The following is a 15,327-nucleotide window of genomic DNA, read 5'->3' on the forward strand; positions in this document are numbered from 1 at the left end:
CCCTGTCCACCCCATGGACCCACCTCCCACCCCGGACTGGCCTCTTCCACCATCTTCACCCACTCAGCCCAGGAGACTTGGGGCCACGAGGGGTGGCCACGTCCCACCAGAAGGTCCCAACCCACCCGTGTGTCTCCCCCTGACCCTGTGCCCCATTGTCCCCCCCGACAGCCTCAAGGAACGTCCTGTGGGTGATCGAGGGGACCTCCTGTGACCTGCCCTGGCAGGCTGCCCTCTTCAAAGGCCAGAGGTTCATCTGCGGGGGAACGCTGGTGGAGAAGAACTGGGTGCTGACAGCTGCCCACTGCCACGTCCCAGGGTAGGAGGCCATGGTGGCCGGTGGTGGCCGCTGGGTTTGGTGTCCATGGGCCAAGACCGAGCAGGAATCGACCCCGGGTGACACTTGGGGGGGGTGGGGGGCGGAAATCCTGGGCTGGGGTGGTGTCCCGTTTTCCAGTTGAGCCAACTGGGAGGGGTTGGTGGTATCTCAGGGGACTTCACTCTGCACCTTTTCCCACCCGTCTGTGACCTGAACTCTGCCCTTTTCTGCTTCTCCTTCTTCTCGCCACCTTCTGGGGGACCACGGTTCTGCCTCTGGGGGTCCCCCGGGGTCACCCCCCTGTCCCACCTTCCCAACCCACCACCACCAACCCTTTGGCTCCATCAGCTCCATCAACGTGCGGTTGGGGGGCCGGACCCACAAGGACTCCGGGAGCACGGAGCAGCGGCGCCGCTCGGTCAAGGTCTTCAAGTACCCCCATTACAACGAGACCAACAAGGACGGGGACCTGATGCTCATCAAGTTGTTCCTCCCCATCCACGTCACCAAAGAGGTGAAGCCGTTGCCATTGGCCACCAGTTGCCCCGTGGCCGGCAAGACTTGCCAGATCTCGGGTTGGGGGTCCACCACCAGCCCTGAAGGTAGGAAGCTTCTCAGCCCTAGATATCTGGGGGTGGTGGTGGTGGGGTGCAGGAATGAACCCCTTGATGCGTGGCCTCCCCCCACCCCTCCCAAAGTCCCCCTCCTCCCCCAGTCCCCTTGGTCCCAGGCATCTGGGTGACATGCCCCAGGAAGCCTCAGAGATCCTCCTTGGGGCCACCATGAGGAAGAGGAGGGTTGGGCTTCAGGGTGAAGAGGGCGAGAGGTCCAAGCTGGGCCCAGGTGGGATCACTTGGTCCATCCCGTCCCCCCTCCGTCCCCCCCTCACCCCAAGGTGACCTCGTGCCCTCCATCCCCACCCCCCCCAGTCAACTTCCCCGAGGACCTTCACTGCACCAAGGTGACCATCATCTCGGAGGAGCAGTGTCGCCGCATCTACCCAAACTCCATCACCCCCAACATGGTCTGCGCCGGAGAGTCCCGCAGCCGGGCCGACTCATGCCAGGTGGGGGTGCGGGGGGGACCAACCCTGAGGTGGAGGGTGGAGGGGGCGAGGGTGGGCTGAGAACAGGCACAACTCGGTCCTGCAGTGGATCCAACTCCTTCCAGGGGGATGCAGGGACCAGCAGATCTCATGAGGGGAGGGTTTGGGCCGAGAACGGGCACAACTCGGTGCCACAGTGGGGCTGACTCCGGCCAGGTGGGTGTGGGGGGACCACGAGGGGGGGTGGGGTGGGTTGAGAACAGGCACAACTCATCGCAGGTGGTAGCACCAAACAGGGATTTCGTGGGTGGAGACGCCTCAAAACGCCCCCAGATCTGGGGGGGAGGGGGGGGGAATGGGAGAATGTGTGGGGGTGTGAGTCCTAGACCCCCACACACATACCCCGCCGCCCCCCCCCCCCCCCCCCTTTTTTTGCCCCTTCAGGGTGACTCAGGGGGCCCCCTCATGTGCGACGGGCGGCTCCAAGGGATTGTCTCTTGGGGTCCGGGCATCTGCGGGGACCCCAAAAAACCCGGTGTCTACGTCAACCTCTGCAAATACACCTGGTGGATTCAGGACACCATGAGATGGAACTGACACCCCCTCCCCCGTGCCCCCCTCTACCCCCTCAACCCCCCCTTTCCCCCATAATCCCCCCTCCCCCCAGCTCCTCCTCTTCCTCCTCCCTGATGAAGGTCCCCCTCAAGAGCCGGCGGGTCCGAGCCCTGGGGGGCTGTTGGGGTGGGGGGGTCTCGGGGGGCTCAGGAGCTGACGGTGGGACCCCCCTCCCTTGAGGTGTCGCCCAATAAAGGTGACGTGGCTTTTCACCGTGTCATCTGTGGGGCGGAGGGCGGCTCTGGCTGCCCCACGGCTGCCCCACATCTCATAGGGGTAGGGGGGAAGGCCCAGCTGCCCCTCTTCGGGGTAGACCTGGTGGCCCCGTCGTAGGGCTGGGGCCTGTAGGGTCTACCACGGGGTAGACCTGTTGTCCTGGCTGGGAGGTAGACCTGGTGACCCCGCCGTGGGGCAGACCTGGTGACCTCACCATGGGGCGGATTTGGTGACCCCGCCGTGGGGCAGACCTGTTGGCCCCACTTCGGGTAGACCTGGTGATCCCACCGTGTGGCAGACCTGGTGGCCCCACCTTGGGGTAGACCACTATAGGGCAGACCTATTGGCCCCACCATGGGGCAGATCTGGTGACCCTACTGCAGGTAGACCTGGTGACCCCGCCATGGGGCAGATCTGGTGGCCCCACTGCAGGTAGACTTGGTGGCCACGCCGTGGGGCAGACCTGGTGACCCTGCCGTGGGGCAGACCTGGTGGCCGTGCCAGGGTCACCCAGGACTCTGGCCCACCTGGGGGATGGAGGGGACAAAATCCAACCTGGTGTCCCCCCCAAAAGAGCAACGCCCCAGAGCCGAACCTATGGAGTGTCACTCGGGGCCACCTACCATGTCACCCAGGGCACTTGCCACCCCCATGTGTCACCCAGGGCCACTGCCACCCACCTTGTGTCACTCAGGGCCACTGTCACCCCCTTTGTGTCACCCAGGGCACTTGCCACCCACGGTGCTGCCACCCCATGTGTCACTCAGGGCACTTGCCACCCTCCATGTGTCACCCCGGGCCACCTACCATGGCACCCAGGGGCACTGCCACCCCCCACTTGTGTCACCCAAGGCACTTGCCACCCACCTTGTGTCACCTGGGGCCACCTACCATGTCACCAGGGCCACTGCCACCCCCCGTGGGTCACCCAGGGCCATGAGGACATCTGGGAGGGAACGGGGTTGGGGGGGATGTCCCAGGGGATGGGGGGGGGGGGGGGGGGGGGGGGTTGGCTTGTCCCCTCCCTGCCCCTGGAAGAGGGTGGCAGGAGGTCCTGGGTGGCCCCGGCAAGCGGGTGGCAGGTCCAGGCCTGAGGCCCCCGCGGGGTAATGAGTTAATTAGCACTAATTAGCACCCGCCTGGGAGCCGAGGAACTGGGAGAACTGGTTTTGGCTTAGACCAAGCCCCAGCCCCCAGCGCTGTGATGACATCATCGGCCCCCCTTCCTCCCCTCCCCAGTGTCCCCTTGGCTTCTTGTCACCTCCTGCCCCCTCGTGTCCCCCATGTCTCCTTCTGTGCCACCCACACCCCCCCCAGAGTGTCCCCCCCTGCATGGGCTCCTGGGACCCCACGTTCCCTCGTGACCTCCTGTGTCCCCTCACGGTCCCCTGTGTCACACCATGTCCCCTCCTGTCCCCTCGTGCTTCTCCATGTCACCTCCTGCCCTCTCGTGTCCCCCACGTCCCCTCATCTGCCCCCCAAGTTCCCCCCCCGCCATGGGCTCCTGGGACCCCACGTCCCTCCCCAAGTCCCTCCATGGGTCCCTGTGACCCCTCATGGCCCCCTGTTTCCCTTCATGTTGCCCTGTGTCCCCTCCTGCCCCTTCGCGCTTCTCGATGTCACCTCCTGCCCCCTTGTGTCCCCCACGTCCCCTCATCTGCCCCCCAAGTCCCCCTCCCCCGTGGCCCCCTGGGACACCACGTCCCTCCCCTCGTGGCCCCCTGTGTCCCCACGTGGCCCCTTCTGTGTCCCCTCCTGTCCCCCTGTGTCCCCTCCATGTGCCCTCATGTTCATTCATGGTCTCCTTTGTGTCCCCTCAAGTCCCCTCATGTCCCTTCTTCTGTTCCCCCGTCCCCTCCTGTCCCCCCGTGTCCCCTCCTGACCCCTCCATGTGCCCTCATGTCCCCCTCATGTGTCCCCATGTGCCCCTGGGTACCGCGTGTGTCCCCCTCCATGACCTCCCGTGCCCCCTGTCCCCATCCAGGATCTCTGCTCCCCTTGGGAGCCCCCCATGTCACCTTGAGAAGTCCCCCAGTCCCCTCATGTCCCCAGGGGACCAGGGTTCCCCATGGATGGGATCCCTGTGGACCTTCATGGTCGAGAATGTCTATATGGCAGATCCCCATGGATGGGATCTCCAGGGATGGGACTTCCATCGATCACATTTCCACGGACCAGATCTCCATGGATGGGACTTCCACGGACCAGATCTCCATGGATCAGATCTTAGTGGACCAGACCTCCATGGACTGAGCTCCTGATGGACAAGGTCCCAGTGGACGGGATTGTTGTGTGCCGGATCTCCATGGGAGGAGACCACCATGGATTAACCTGGTGGATGAGGTCTTCATGGACCAAACCTCCATGGAAGATGATGCCATCCTGGTAGGTGAGATCTCCATGGGTCAGGAAGATCTCTATGGGTCAGGCCTCCACAGATGAGCTCCCCAAAGCCACAACCTCTTGGGTTGAGGATCTCCATGGACCAGATCTCCATAGATCCGCTGGGATGGTTGCCCTTCCAGGAGGTTCACCTCCACCTTTAGGACCAAAGCCAGCCCCAGGGATTCCTCCTGCCACCAGCAGAGAGCGAGATCAGCAGCTCCAATCTATGATTCATCCCAACCCGAGCCAGGATTCGGCTCCTAGGCTTCTCCGCCCTTAATTGCTTGTCAGGCTGTTAATTGCCTTCATTTGCTCCAAACCTTCTCTCCTCTCCTGGCCCTGCCCAAGGGGCCCTTGAAGAAGCAAAAGAGGTTCTTTCTCACCAGCCCTGGAGCTCCTGCACCCATGTCCAAGCTCTGGTGCCACCAGCGTCCAGGATGGCCAAACTGGGGTGGCTTTGGAGGACCCGTGGGTGCCCCAAATCCTTCCGGGACCTTCTTGCTGCAGGACGTGCCGGAGCTTGAACCCAGTTCTTCCAGGGGGAGGAGAACCATCGGTGGAGGAGACACCTTGAACCTCCTGGAAGGAGATGCCGGTGGCCGGTGACCATCGCTGAGCTCAGCTGGGCCACCCACCCCAGCCACCCGGCGCCCTCACGAAACCTGCCCTGGGAAGGACTGGGGGACACTGGGGGGGATCCCCTGGTTGCTGCCACCACCCCCCTCATCCCCCCAAGTGGCCTTGGGGACGGTGGGTGACAATGACTGCCCCTGGGTCACCCTCTGTGGGCACGGGGTGGTCACCTCCCACCCTGGAGACCACCTTGGAGACCCTCCAGCCCCCCCTGTGCTGTTGGGGTTGGGGGACAGAGGAAGGGGAGGTGACACCCCCCGTGGGGTTGGGGACAGTGTCCAGCTGGGGGCGGGGGGAGGACAAGTGGCACCAGGAGAAGTCCCTTGGAGACCACCTTGGACATCCTCCAACCCCACCTCCCCCATGCTGTTGGGTTTGGGGGGAGCGAGGAAGGGGAGGTGACACACACGGCCCACCCCCCCCCTCCCCCGTGGGATTGGGGACAGTGTCCAGCTCGGGGCGGGGGGTGAGGGGGTAGGAGAAGTGCCACCCCTGTCCCCGGTGTCCCCTTGACTCACCAGAAGCGACTCGCAGGGCTCAGCCGGGGTTGGCAGCGGGACGTGGTGGCCTCGCCCATCGCTCACCCACATCCGCGGCGTTACTCATCGGCAACACACAACCGGCCCCGGGTGCCAAAGGAAAAGTGACACGTAGGCCCCCCTCCCTGGGGACCTCCAGAGGTGGGGACCTCCAGGAGCTGTGTGTCCCCCACCCCCCCCCATCAAGCCCTGGAGCCACCAGGGTCCCTCCTTGGAGGTGGCATCTGGGGTGGGAGCCAAGCTGTGTCATTGCACACGCATGTTGGGGGAGGAGTGTGGGCACATGTGTGTGCATGTAGCATGATCTACCCCGGCTTCTGGGGTGTTGGTGGGGGTGTGGAGGGTGGATGGAGATGGATGAAGGGAGGGATGGAAGGAGAAGGAGATGGATGGATGGAGGGACAGAGGGATGGACAGATGGATGGAGGGACAGAGGGACGGACAGATGGACAGAGGGATGGATGGAGGGATGGACAGATGGATGGAGGGACAGAGGGATGGAGGGATGGACAGATGGACAGACAGATGGATAGATGGAGGGATGGATGGATGGATAGATGGATGGAGGGATGGATGGATGGATGGATGGATGGATAGATGGATGGACGGATGGACGGACAGACAGGATATCGGACAGACAAACAGCTCTCCAGCTCACTGGAAAGACAGCCAGCTGGCAAGATGGGCGGACAGACAGATGGAGAGATGTAGAGGGGAAGGGACAGAGGTGCGAGTGGACAGACAGACAGGCGGGCTGGTGGACAGAGGGAGAGACGGACAGACGGACAGAGGGATGGATGGACAAATGGCCAGATAGATGGACAGACAGACTTACAGTTGGATGGACAGACAGACGGATGGACTCGCAGCCGGGTGGGCAGCCAGGTCAAGGAGTGGGTGGACAGATGGACAGCCAGGCCTCCAGTTGCTTGGACAGATAGACGGACGGGCGGATGGACAGAGGAGTGGACAGCTGGACCAGCAGACGGACGGACAGACGGATGGAGAGAGGGATGGATGGGAAGATAAATGGACAGATGGACAGAGGAGTGGACAGCTGGACCAGCAGATGGACAGACGGACAGATGGAGAGAGGGGTGGACAGATGGACAAAGAGGCAGACAGATGGACAGAGGAGTGGACAGCTGGACCAGCAGACAGACAGACGGACAGATAGACAGACAGGTACACAGACAGACGGAAGGACGGACAGGTGGATGGATGGATCAGCAGACGGACAGACAGATGGATGGGCAGATTGGTGGACAGATGGACAGAGGGATGGACAGCTGGACCAGCAGACAGACAGATGGGCAGATAGACAGGTGGACAGACAGAGGGATGGGTGGACAGACAGACAGACAGACAGATGGACGGGCAGATGGGCAGGCAGACAGACAGACAGGCCAGGCAGGAGGCAGCACCATTCCATTTCATAACCCCCAGGGAGCGGGTGGACACCCTGACACCCCCATCCTGCCCTGGGAAGGGGGTGGGATCTCCCCCACCCCCACCCTGGACCCCTCCCTTGGAGGACACCGGTGGGGGGGGGTGGTGGTGTGCCCCAGCCGGTCCACCCGGACGGGCTATTTTTGGGGCCACCCCCACCCCGTGTCCGGGGTGGCTCTTGCCCATGGGAGGAGCGGGGCGTTTCCCAGCGTTTCCTCTGGGACATCAAAGCCCTAATCAGTCCCCCCCCCCAACTCCACCCCACCCCACCCATCACCCCTCACCTCCCCCCTGCCACCTCCTCCCCCGCCACCCGGGGTGACACCCACGGGCCACGCTTGCCCCGTGGCCTCCTCGCCCAACTGCTCTTGACTCACCCCGCCAGACACGGCCTACTTTTCAACCCCGGGTATAAATATGCCCCAACCACCGGCTTCTCGCCTTCCCGACGTGCCCAACCCGCCCCGGTCTTCTCCTCTGGCAGGTGAGTCCATCCCCGTGGCCACCACCACGGATGTCCATCGTCCTCCCCCCACCCCGAGGGGAGGGGTGCTGTGGGGTGTGGGGGTGGCGTGGGAACCAGGCATCCCAGGGTGCCCCATCTCCTGGTGGATGGTTCCCATGGGTCGGATCCGTCGTGGGTTGGGTCCCATCCCCATCCCCATCCATCCCATCCCATCCCATCCCCATTCCCATCCATCCCCATTCCCATCCATCCCATCCCATCCCCATCCCCATCCCAACTTCTCCCACCTCATCCCATCCCCATCCCACCCCACCCCACCCCATCCCATCCCACGTGGTGGCTCTGGTTTGGTGGGAACACCCTCCAGATCCCAGTTTGGCCGGGATGTCCCAGTTCCACGGGAATGGGGAGGGAGATGGGACCTTCCTGAGCTCCAGCTCAACCAAAACGTGGTGGAGAAGAGGGTCCAAGACCCCAAGACCTCACCAGCATCTGGGTCATGTTGCCTCCACCCCACGAGGGAGGCAGGAGGACACCATCCAGGACCTTCTCCAGAGCCCCCCACAAGGTGTCACCAGCCGTTTTCCCATGACCCCCTGGGGGCTGATCCCATTTGGTTTCTCCGCCCCAGGAATGGCTCGAGACGGGGCCTTCAGCTTCACCCCCATCTTCATCCTCGCGGCCGGGCTGTTACTGGCCACCCCCCCGCCCACGCGAGCCCAGGCCACGGGCAACGATGGCGATGAGCGTAAGTCATAGCGGTGGCCGCGGATGGGGTGGGATGGAGACACCAAGGCGGGGGGGGGGGGTTCACGAACACCTTGTTGGGGGAGGTGTCCAGTGGGGTGGGGTGGGATGGGATTGGATGAGGTGGGATGGGATGGGGACGGGGATGGGATGGGAGGAGGTGGTAGGGGGTGGGATGGGGATGAGATGAGGTGGGATGGGATGGGATGAGGTGCGACGAGATGGGATGGAGATGGGGATGGGATGGGGTGGGAGAAGGTGGGATGGGGATGGGATGGAGAAGGGGATGGAATGGGCAGGGGATGGGGATGGAGTGGGATGGGATGGAGATGGAGATGGGGGTGGGATGAGGTGGGATGGGGATGGGAGGAGGTGGGATGAGGATGAGCTGGGATCGGGATGGGAAAGGGGTGGGATGGGATGGGATTGGGATGGAGATGAGGTGGGAGGAGGTGGGATGGGGATGGGGATGGGGATGGGATGAGGTGGGATGGGATGGGGATGGAGATGGGGATGGGATAGGGATGGAGATGGAGATGGGGATGGGATGGGGATGGAGATGGGGATGGGATGGGATGGGATGAGGAGATGCCTTCTCCTGGCTCATGGGAATCATGCCGAGGGGGAAGGTTGGAGCAAGGCCCTGCCCGTTTCGAAACCTGTTTTGGTTTCGAGCGGCGATAAATCACACCCCCCCACCTCGGTGTGTGGGGAAAGAGTGGGAGAGGGACATTCCCGCCTCCCGGAGGAGGCACCGGCCTCCCCGGGACAAATCCTGTCCCTCCCCGGGACCTTCCTCTGGGGACTTCTGTCACCGCCGAAAAAAAAAAAAAAAAAAAAAAGAGGACAAAAAGAGCCACCCGGAGTAAAGGAAAGAGAGACTTAATCCCGACGGGAACATTCCCCTTTTCCTTTCTTCTGGCCTCCAAAACGACGCTGGGCTGAAGGAGAATCTCAAGGACGGAGAAGGAGAACCCCAAGGGGTGGCTCTTGGGGAGGGCGGGAAGAGGATTCCCGGGATTCCTGACTCTTGGATTGCAAAGACCTCGCATCCGACCCCATCTCGCCGCTTCTCGACCCAAATCTGGCTCCTCCGGGAGATGAATCCCAAAATGCCCGGATCCCATGGAGGAGAAACCAGGTTGGACACAACGAGTGGACAATTTGCCCCCGTGACCATCCAAGAAGGGTTTTCTTGGGGTGGGGGCAGGTTGATCGTGTGGGATGGAGACCCCCATCACCATGGTTGGACCCCTCTCGGTTCCCAACGGCCTCTGGAGATCCAGGGGGATGGATCCCACCACGGGACAAGGACCCACCATCTCCCGTCGCCGACGTCTCCACCCTTTGCTGACGGACACCACCCGCCGGGAGCTTGGGGGGAAGCCACTGAGATGCCTTCAAGAAGCTTTTTGGGATGTGGGGTGGGGACAATCTGGACCCACTGATTGGTCTCTAAAGGCCCAAGGAGGGCCCTGGAGATGCCCAAGGGATGATTCCACCAGGAATGTTTTATGGGACGGTTCCCACCCTCCGGCTTTGGCACCGGGACCGGAGAGTGGCGAATTCCGGGGCGGGCCTCTCCCATCGCCACCCCCAGCCAGGCCCTGTAATCCCCACCAGCACAAACCAGTCCCACCAGTACATTCCAATGTCCCAACCAGCGGCGGGAACCCAGATGGTCACGGACCGGAGCCACCTCATCCCTCCAGCTCTTCTCCAAGGGCAGCCAACGCTCGGAATAAGCCGCTTCTCCCCAAAATAACGGCTGGGATGCCCCAAACCATGGTGGGAGAAGACCCATGAGAAGACCTCGGAGAAGGACTGGAGGCCAGAAGAGACCCCGGGAGCACGTCGCGAGGCTTTGGCCTCCCGTTGCGTGGCCACCCAAGTGGAGCTCTGCATGGTCGCCCTCCAAACCTCGTTTCCCCTCGATATCCGGCCGAGGGCACCTCGACTTGTGGACGCCAGATGTTGGATGGGGTGGAGTCACCTCTCAGAATGGTCCACCCTCTCTCTTCAAGGACCATCAAAGTTGGCCAACTCCAACGGACACCCATCTGCGGCCACCTAGAGCCCGGGTAGATGCTTCTGCAGCCACCCAAAGCCCAGGGAGATGCTTCTGCGGCCACCCAAAGCCCAGGGAGATGCCTCTGTGGCCACCCAAAGCCCAGGGAGATGCTTCTGCGGCCACCCAAAGCCCAGGGAGATGCCTCTGTGGCCACCCAAAGCCCAGGGAGATGCTTCTGGAGCCACCTAAAGCCCAGGGAGATGCCTCCAGAGCCCTGGAAGCTCAGGAGATCCATGTCAGAAGTGGGGGCTTCAAGTGGTGAAGACCCTTTTTCTACTGTCTGACCAGACAAAGACCCCTCCAACCAAGTTTGGGGTGGGGGGACCCCTCGCTCTTTCTTCTCAACCAACCCGACGGGACCGAGACACCTCAGCCCCAAAACACCGGAAGGACTCGGGTTCCTGAGCCAACTCCTCCCACGGTTTCTCCTCTCACCAAGGTCTTCTCCTCCTCACGTGGACCCACCCTGGTCCCACCGAGGAGGCCCCGGAGGGACAGGAGACCTCCTCGAGCAGGTCCTACAAGCTTCTCAACCACCCCGGGATGAAGCCATCAGCTCTTTCAGGGGGTGCGGCACCTCCTTTTCGGAGGCCCATCTGGGGTGGGGAGGGACCTTCCGGGTGGAACGGATGCCCCTCCCAAAAGCTGGTGGCCAAACCCGACGGAGATAAGTGGCCCTCGGTGACTTCTTCCGGATGCGCCCGGTGATTTCCAGGACACCTCATTGGGCAACCTCGGCCACGACGGACCAGTCCCGGGGTGGGGGTGGGGTCTCCCAGCCCGGTCCTCGGCCTGGGATGGACCTTGGGCTCCATCAAAGGGCCCCAGGAGGAAACTGGGTCAAGGACTGGGTCAACTTCAGCTACAAATGGTTGGATTTCAACTGATCCCCAAAATCACCACGTTTTCACCCCAAACCAAAGTTTTCTCCGGCAGCCATGATGGGCGGCTGTGGTCACGTGACCTCTGGTGCTCTGTCTTTCCAGTGCCGGAGGAGGACGAGTCCCGGATCATCGGCGGGAGACCCTGCTCCATCACTCAACGCCCCTTCCAGGTGGCCCTCATCAAGAGGGGTCAGATCCTCTGTGGGGGGAGCTTGATAGACGCCCAATGGGTGTTGACGGCCGCCCACTGTCGGCAGCCAATCAGGTAAGGCGGGTCCGTGGTCATGTGCCCCATGGCTTCCTCTGGGCCAATGTCTCCTTTCCCAGCATCCTCTCAACAACCAAGGGTGGGAGGTGGGTCCTCTAGGTGTTGGAGACCTCCAGATCTTGGAGACCTCCAGGTGTTGGAGACCTCCAGATGTTGGAGACCTCCAGATATTGGAGACCTCCAGGTGCTGGGCACCTCCAAGTGTTGGAGACCTCCAGAGCTTGGAGACCTCCAGGTGGGCCCAGATGTTGGTTGAGGCTTCCAGTGGGTGAGGCCTCCAAATGGTGGAGTCCCCAGAGAGATGCCCCAGGTGTTGAGGTCTCCAGAGCTTGTTGCCTCCAGATGCAAACGTCTCCAGATGTTGGTGTCCAGAGGTTGAGTCTGGTCCCTCCAGAGACTGGTAGAGGTGGGCACCTCCGGATGTTGGTGGTTCCAGCTGTTTGTACCCCAGATGTCACTTCCAGAGCCTGGTGTCCCACAACCAGTAGCTCCAGATGTTGATGTCCCAGCCGTGGGCTCCTCCAGATGTTGGTGGCCGGATGGTGGTACCTCTCGAGGGCCATGAAGGTCCCACCATCCTCCACGTGGAGGACACTGGTGGGGCTGGTGTGTCCTTTGCGGGGTGACAACCTCCTCAGAGAGCCAACCCGCCCCACTTTGAGGTCCAGTCACCCCTGAGATGATGGTCCCCGGGGTTCTTGAGCCCCCAAGATGGTCCCCCAGCTTCCCTGAGCCCCCCAGCTGATGATCCCCAGGGTATCTAAGCCTTTGAGATGATGGTCCTCAGGGTCCCCAAGCCCCTGAGATGGTCCCCAGGGTACGTAAATCCTCTAGATTATGGTCCTCAGGGTTCCTGAGCCCCCGAGACAGACTCTAGGGTTCCTGAGCCCACAAGATGGTCCCCAGGGTGGAGAAGCTTCAGTGGTCTGGTCTTGACCATCTCCTTGATGGAGAAGCTCTTGATGATCTCCTGGATGGACAACCCCTGAGGCCAGGGCTTCTGGTGTCTTCTCCAGAGGCACCAAGGCTGGTTTCTTGACCTTCTCTCCCTCCCCCCGGGACAGGGAACTCAGGGTGTTGATCGGGACGGACACGTTACGGGACGGGACCGGGGAGGTGAGGACCATCTCCAGGATCCAGGTCCACCCAGCCTACAACCCCCGCAAGAACGACAACGACTTCATGCTCCTGAGGTTGAACAAGCCCGTCCAGTTCGGCAACAACATCAAGAAGATCAGATTGGCCACCAGGTGTCCCATGGATGGCATGAAGTGCAGCGTCTCCGGTTGGGGCACCACCAAGTCCCCTGGAGGTACCAGCTCATGATGGAGACCTCGGTGGGATGGAGGGAGGCAAGCGGGCAGGGGAGAGGGTCACCAAGGAGACCTGGTGGCCTTCTCAGCTGGGGTCAGGGCTTCTTTGAGGTCACCCTGACCCTGCCCAATGAGCAGCTCCTCATGGAGAATGTCTTCCAGTTGGGTTCTCTCATCTCCAATGGAGGCATCTCCCTTGTCCACCTCCCGAAGAACCCCATCAGAGGTGTCACGAGGTCTCCTCGGGCCTCAGCCTGAGGGGGCTGCCCCTTCTCACCGTCTCTCTCTCTCCCGCCCCCACCTTCTTCTCCAGCAAAGTTGCCCAAGAACCTTCAGTGCGCCGCCATCCAGACCTTCGGGAGGGACAAGTGTACCCGGGCCTATGGCAACGCCCTCACCCCCAACATGTTCTGCGCTGGCGTCCCCCAGGGGGGCGTGGACTCCTGCCAGGTAAGGGGTGGGGTGAGGAGGTGACATCCCTTCAGCCACCTCCCAGGGTGCTGCTGGAGCCAGGGCCGGGTCTTGGCGCGTTGACGGGTCCATGAGAGGTTTGGGGTCCCACCACCGACCTTCTGCTGGACCCACAGAACTGGAGCTGGGTCATGGACAGGTCCATACAAGCTTTGGGTTCCCACCAAGGACCTTGTCCTTGAGCTGCGGGGCTGGAAATGGGACATGGGATGTTGATGGGTCCATGAGATGTTTGGGTTTCCCCCACCAGCCTTCTGTGTGACCCACAAAAGTGGAGCTGGGTCACGGTCCATGAGGTGTTTGAGGTCCCACCACCCACCTTCTACTTGAGCTGTGGGGTTGGAGATGGGTCCTGGGATGCTGATGAGTCCATGAGATGGTTGGGCTCCAACCAAGGACCTTCTGCTTGACCCACGGAAGTGGGGCTGGGTCATGGATGGGTCCATGAGATGTTTGGGGTCCCACCACCGACCTTCTGCTGGATCCCACCATCAACCTCCTCCTTGAGCTGTGGGGCTGGAGATGGGTCCTGGGATGCTGATGGGTCCATGAGGTGGTTGGGTTCCAACCAAAGACCTTCTACTGAATCCCACCACCAACCTTCTCCTTGAGCTGTGGGGCTGGAGATGGGTCCTGGGATGCTGATGGGTCCATGAGGTGGTTGGGTTCCAACCAAAGACCTTCTACTGAATCCCACCACCAACCTTCTCCTTGAGCTGTGGGGCTGGAGATGGGTCCTGGGATGCTGATGGGTCCATGAGGTGGTTGGGTTCCAACCAAAGACCTTCTACTGAATCCCACCACCAACCTTCTCCTTGAGCTGTGGGGCTGGAGATGGGTCCTGGGATGCTGATGGGTCCATGAGGTGGTTGGGTTCCAACCAAAGACCTTCTACTGAATCCCACCACCAACCTTCTCCTTGAGCTGTGAGGCTGGAGATGGGTCCTGGGATGCTGATGGGTCCATGAGGTGGTTGGGTTCCAACCAATGACCTTCTGCTGGACCCCACCACCGACCTTCTCCGGGACCCATGGAGCTGGGGCTGGGCCGTGAGACATTGGGGGGTCCCATACCACGTCTCTGTTCCCCTCCCAAGTGACACCCCCACAACCACCCCTGCTCTCCTTCTCCCCACAGGGTGACTCCGGGGGGCCACTGGTCTGCAATGGGGTGCTGCAGGGGGTGGTCTCCTGGGGCATGGCCGTCTGCGGCCGCCGGGGACAACCCGGCGTCTACTCCAACGTCTGCCGGGCCACCCCCTGGGTCCGCAAATACATCGGGGGGCAGTGAGCGCCCCCCCCCCTCCCCCTGCCGACCCCCCCAATCCCCCCCCCATTGGGGGTGGGGATGGGGTTTCCCAGAATGCACGGGGGGAAAACTGGGGGGAAAAATAAAGGAAAAGAGCGAAAGTGAAGAGGTGGATTTGTTGCAGGGGGAGGACTGGGAGAACTGGGAAGGGGAGCAGTGGGAACTGGGGGTAACTGGGAGAACTGGGGAGGGGGGGCAGAGGGAATTGGGGGGGGACTGCTTTTGGGGGGGGCAGTGGGAACTGGGGGAACTGGGAGCACTGGGGAGGGGGGCAGAGGGAATTGAGGGGAACTGGGGAGAGGGGCAGTGGGAATTAGGGGGGTAACTGGTTTTGGGGGGTAGGTGGGAACTGGGGCACTGGGGGGTGGGGGGGGTTAGGGGGGACTTCACCCCCCCCCCATTGGGGGTGGGGGTGGGATTTCCCAGAATGCACTGGGGGAAAACTGGGGGAAAAAATAAAGGAAAAGAATGAAAGTGAAGAGGTGGATTTGTTGGGGGGACTGGGAGAACTTGGGGGGGGCAGAGGGAATTGGGGGCAACTGGGAGAACTGGGGGTCAGTGGGAATTTGGGGTAACTGGGAGAACTGGGAGGAGTCAG

At 62.1% G+C, this 15,327-nt stretch overlaps 2 protein-coding genes across 2 annotated transcripts; both read left to right on the forward strand.

Moving 5' to 3' along the window:
* Positions 1 to 171: 171 nt before the first annotated feature.
* On the forward strand, positions 172 to 1,961 carry LOC141478384 (kallikrein-8-like; the record flags this gene model as incomplete). Its single annotated transcript, XM_074167476.1, has 4 exons — positions 172 to 319; positions 668 to 921; positions 1,249 to 1,385; positions 1,809 to 1,961. Coding segments are annotated over 4 exons (692 nt in total), but the record flags the coding sequence as incomplete, so codon positions are not given.
* A 4,876-nt stretch (positions 1,962 to 6,837) lies between these two features.
* Positions 6,838 to 14,807, forward strand: LOC141478385 (kallikrein-14-like). The gene is made up of 6 exons (XM_074167477.1): positions 6,838 to 6,937; positions 8,299 to 8,415; positions 11,472 to 11,634; positions 12,702 to 12,949; positions 13,264 to 13,400; positions 14,559 to 14,807. The coding sequence occupies exons 1-6, from the start codon at positions 6,838 to 6,840 to the stop codon at positions 14,709 to 14,711; spliced, it is 918 nt and encodes a 305-aa protein (XP_074023578.1). The 3' UTR covers positions 14,712 to 14,807.
* The last annotated feature ends 520 nt before the right edge of the window (positions 14,808 to 15,327 follow it).

Source organism: Numenius arquata, unplaced genomic scaffold (assembly GCF_964106895.1).
Source record: "Numenius arquata unplaced genomic scaffold, bNumArq3.hap1.1 HAP1_SCAFFOLD_1015, whole genome shotgun sequence".
NCBI lineage: Eukaryota > Metazoa > Chordata > Aves > Charadriiformes > Scolopacidae > Numenius > Numenius arquata.

Bases quoted from the DNA above. Each gene is read 5' to 3' on its own strand.
- LOC141478385 (XM_074167477.1), top strand. From the start codon at position 6,838: ATGGAGAGAGGGGTGGACAGATGGACAAAGAGGCAGACAGATGGACAG. The intron at 6,938-8,298 runs GTACACAGACAG...TCTCCGCCCCAG, and splicing joins ACGGACAGATAGACAGACAG to GAATGGCTCGAGACGGGGCC. The intron at 11,635-12,701 runs GTAAGGCGGGTC...CCCCCGGGACAG, and splicing joins CACTGTCGGCAGCCAATCAG to GGAACTCAGGGTGTTGATCG.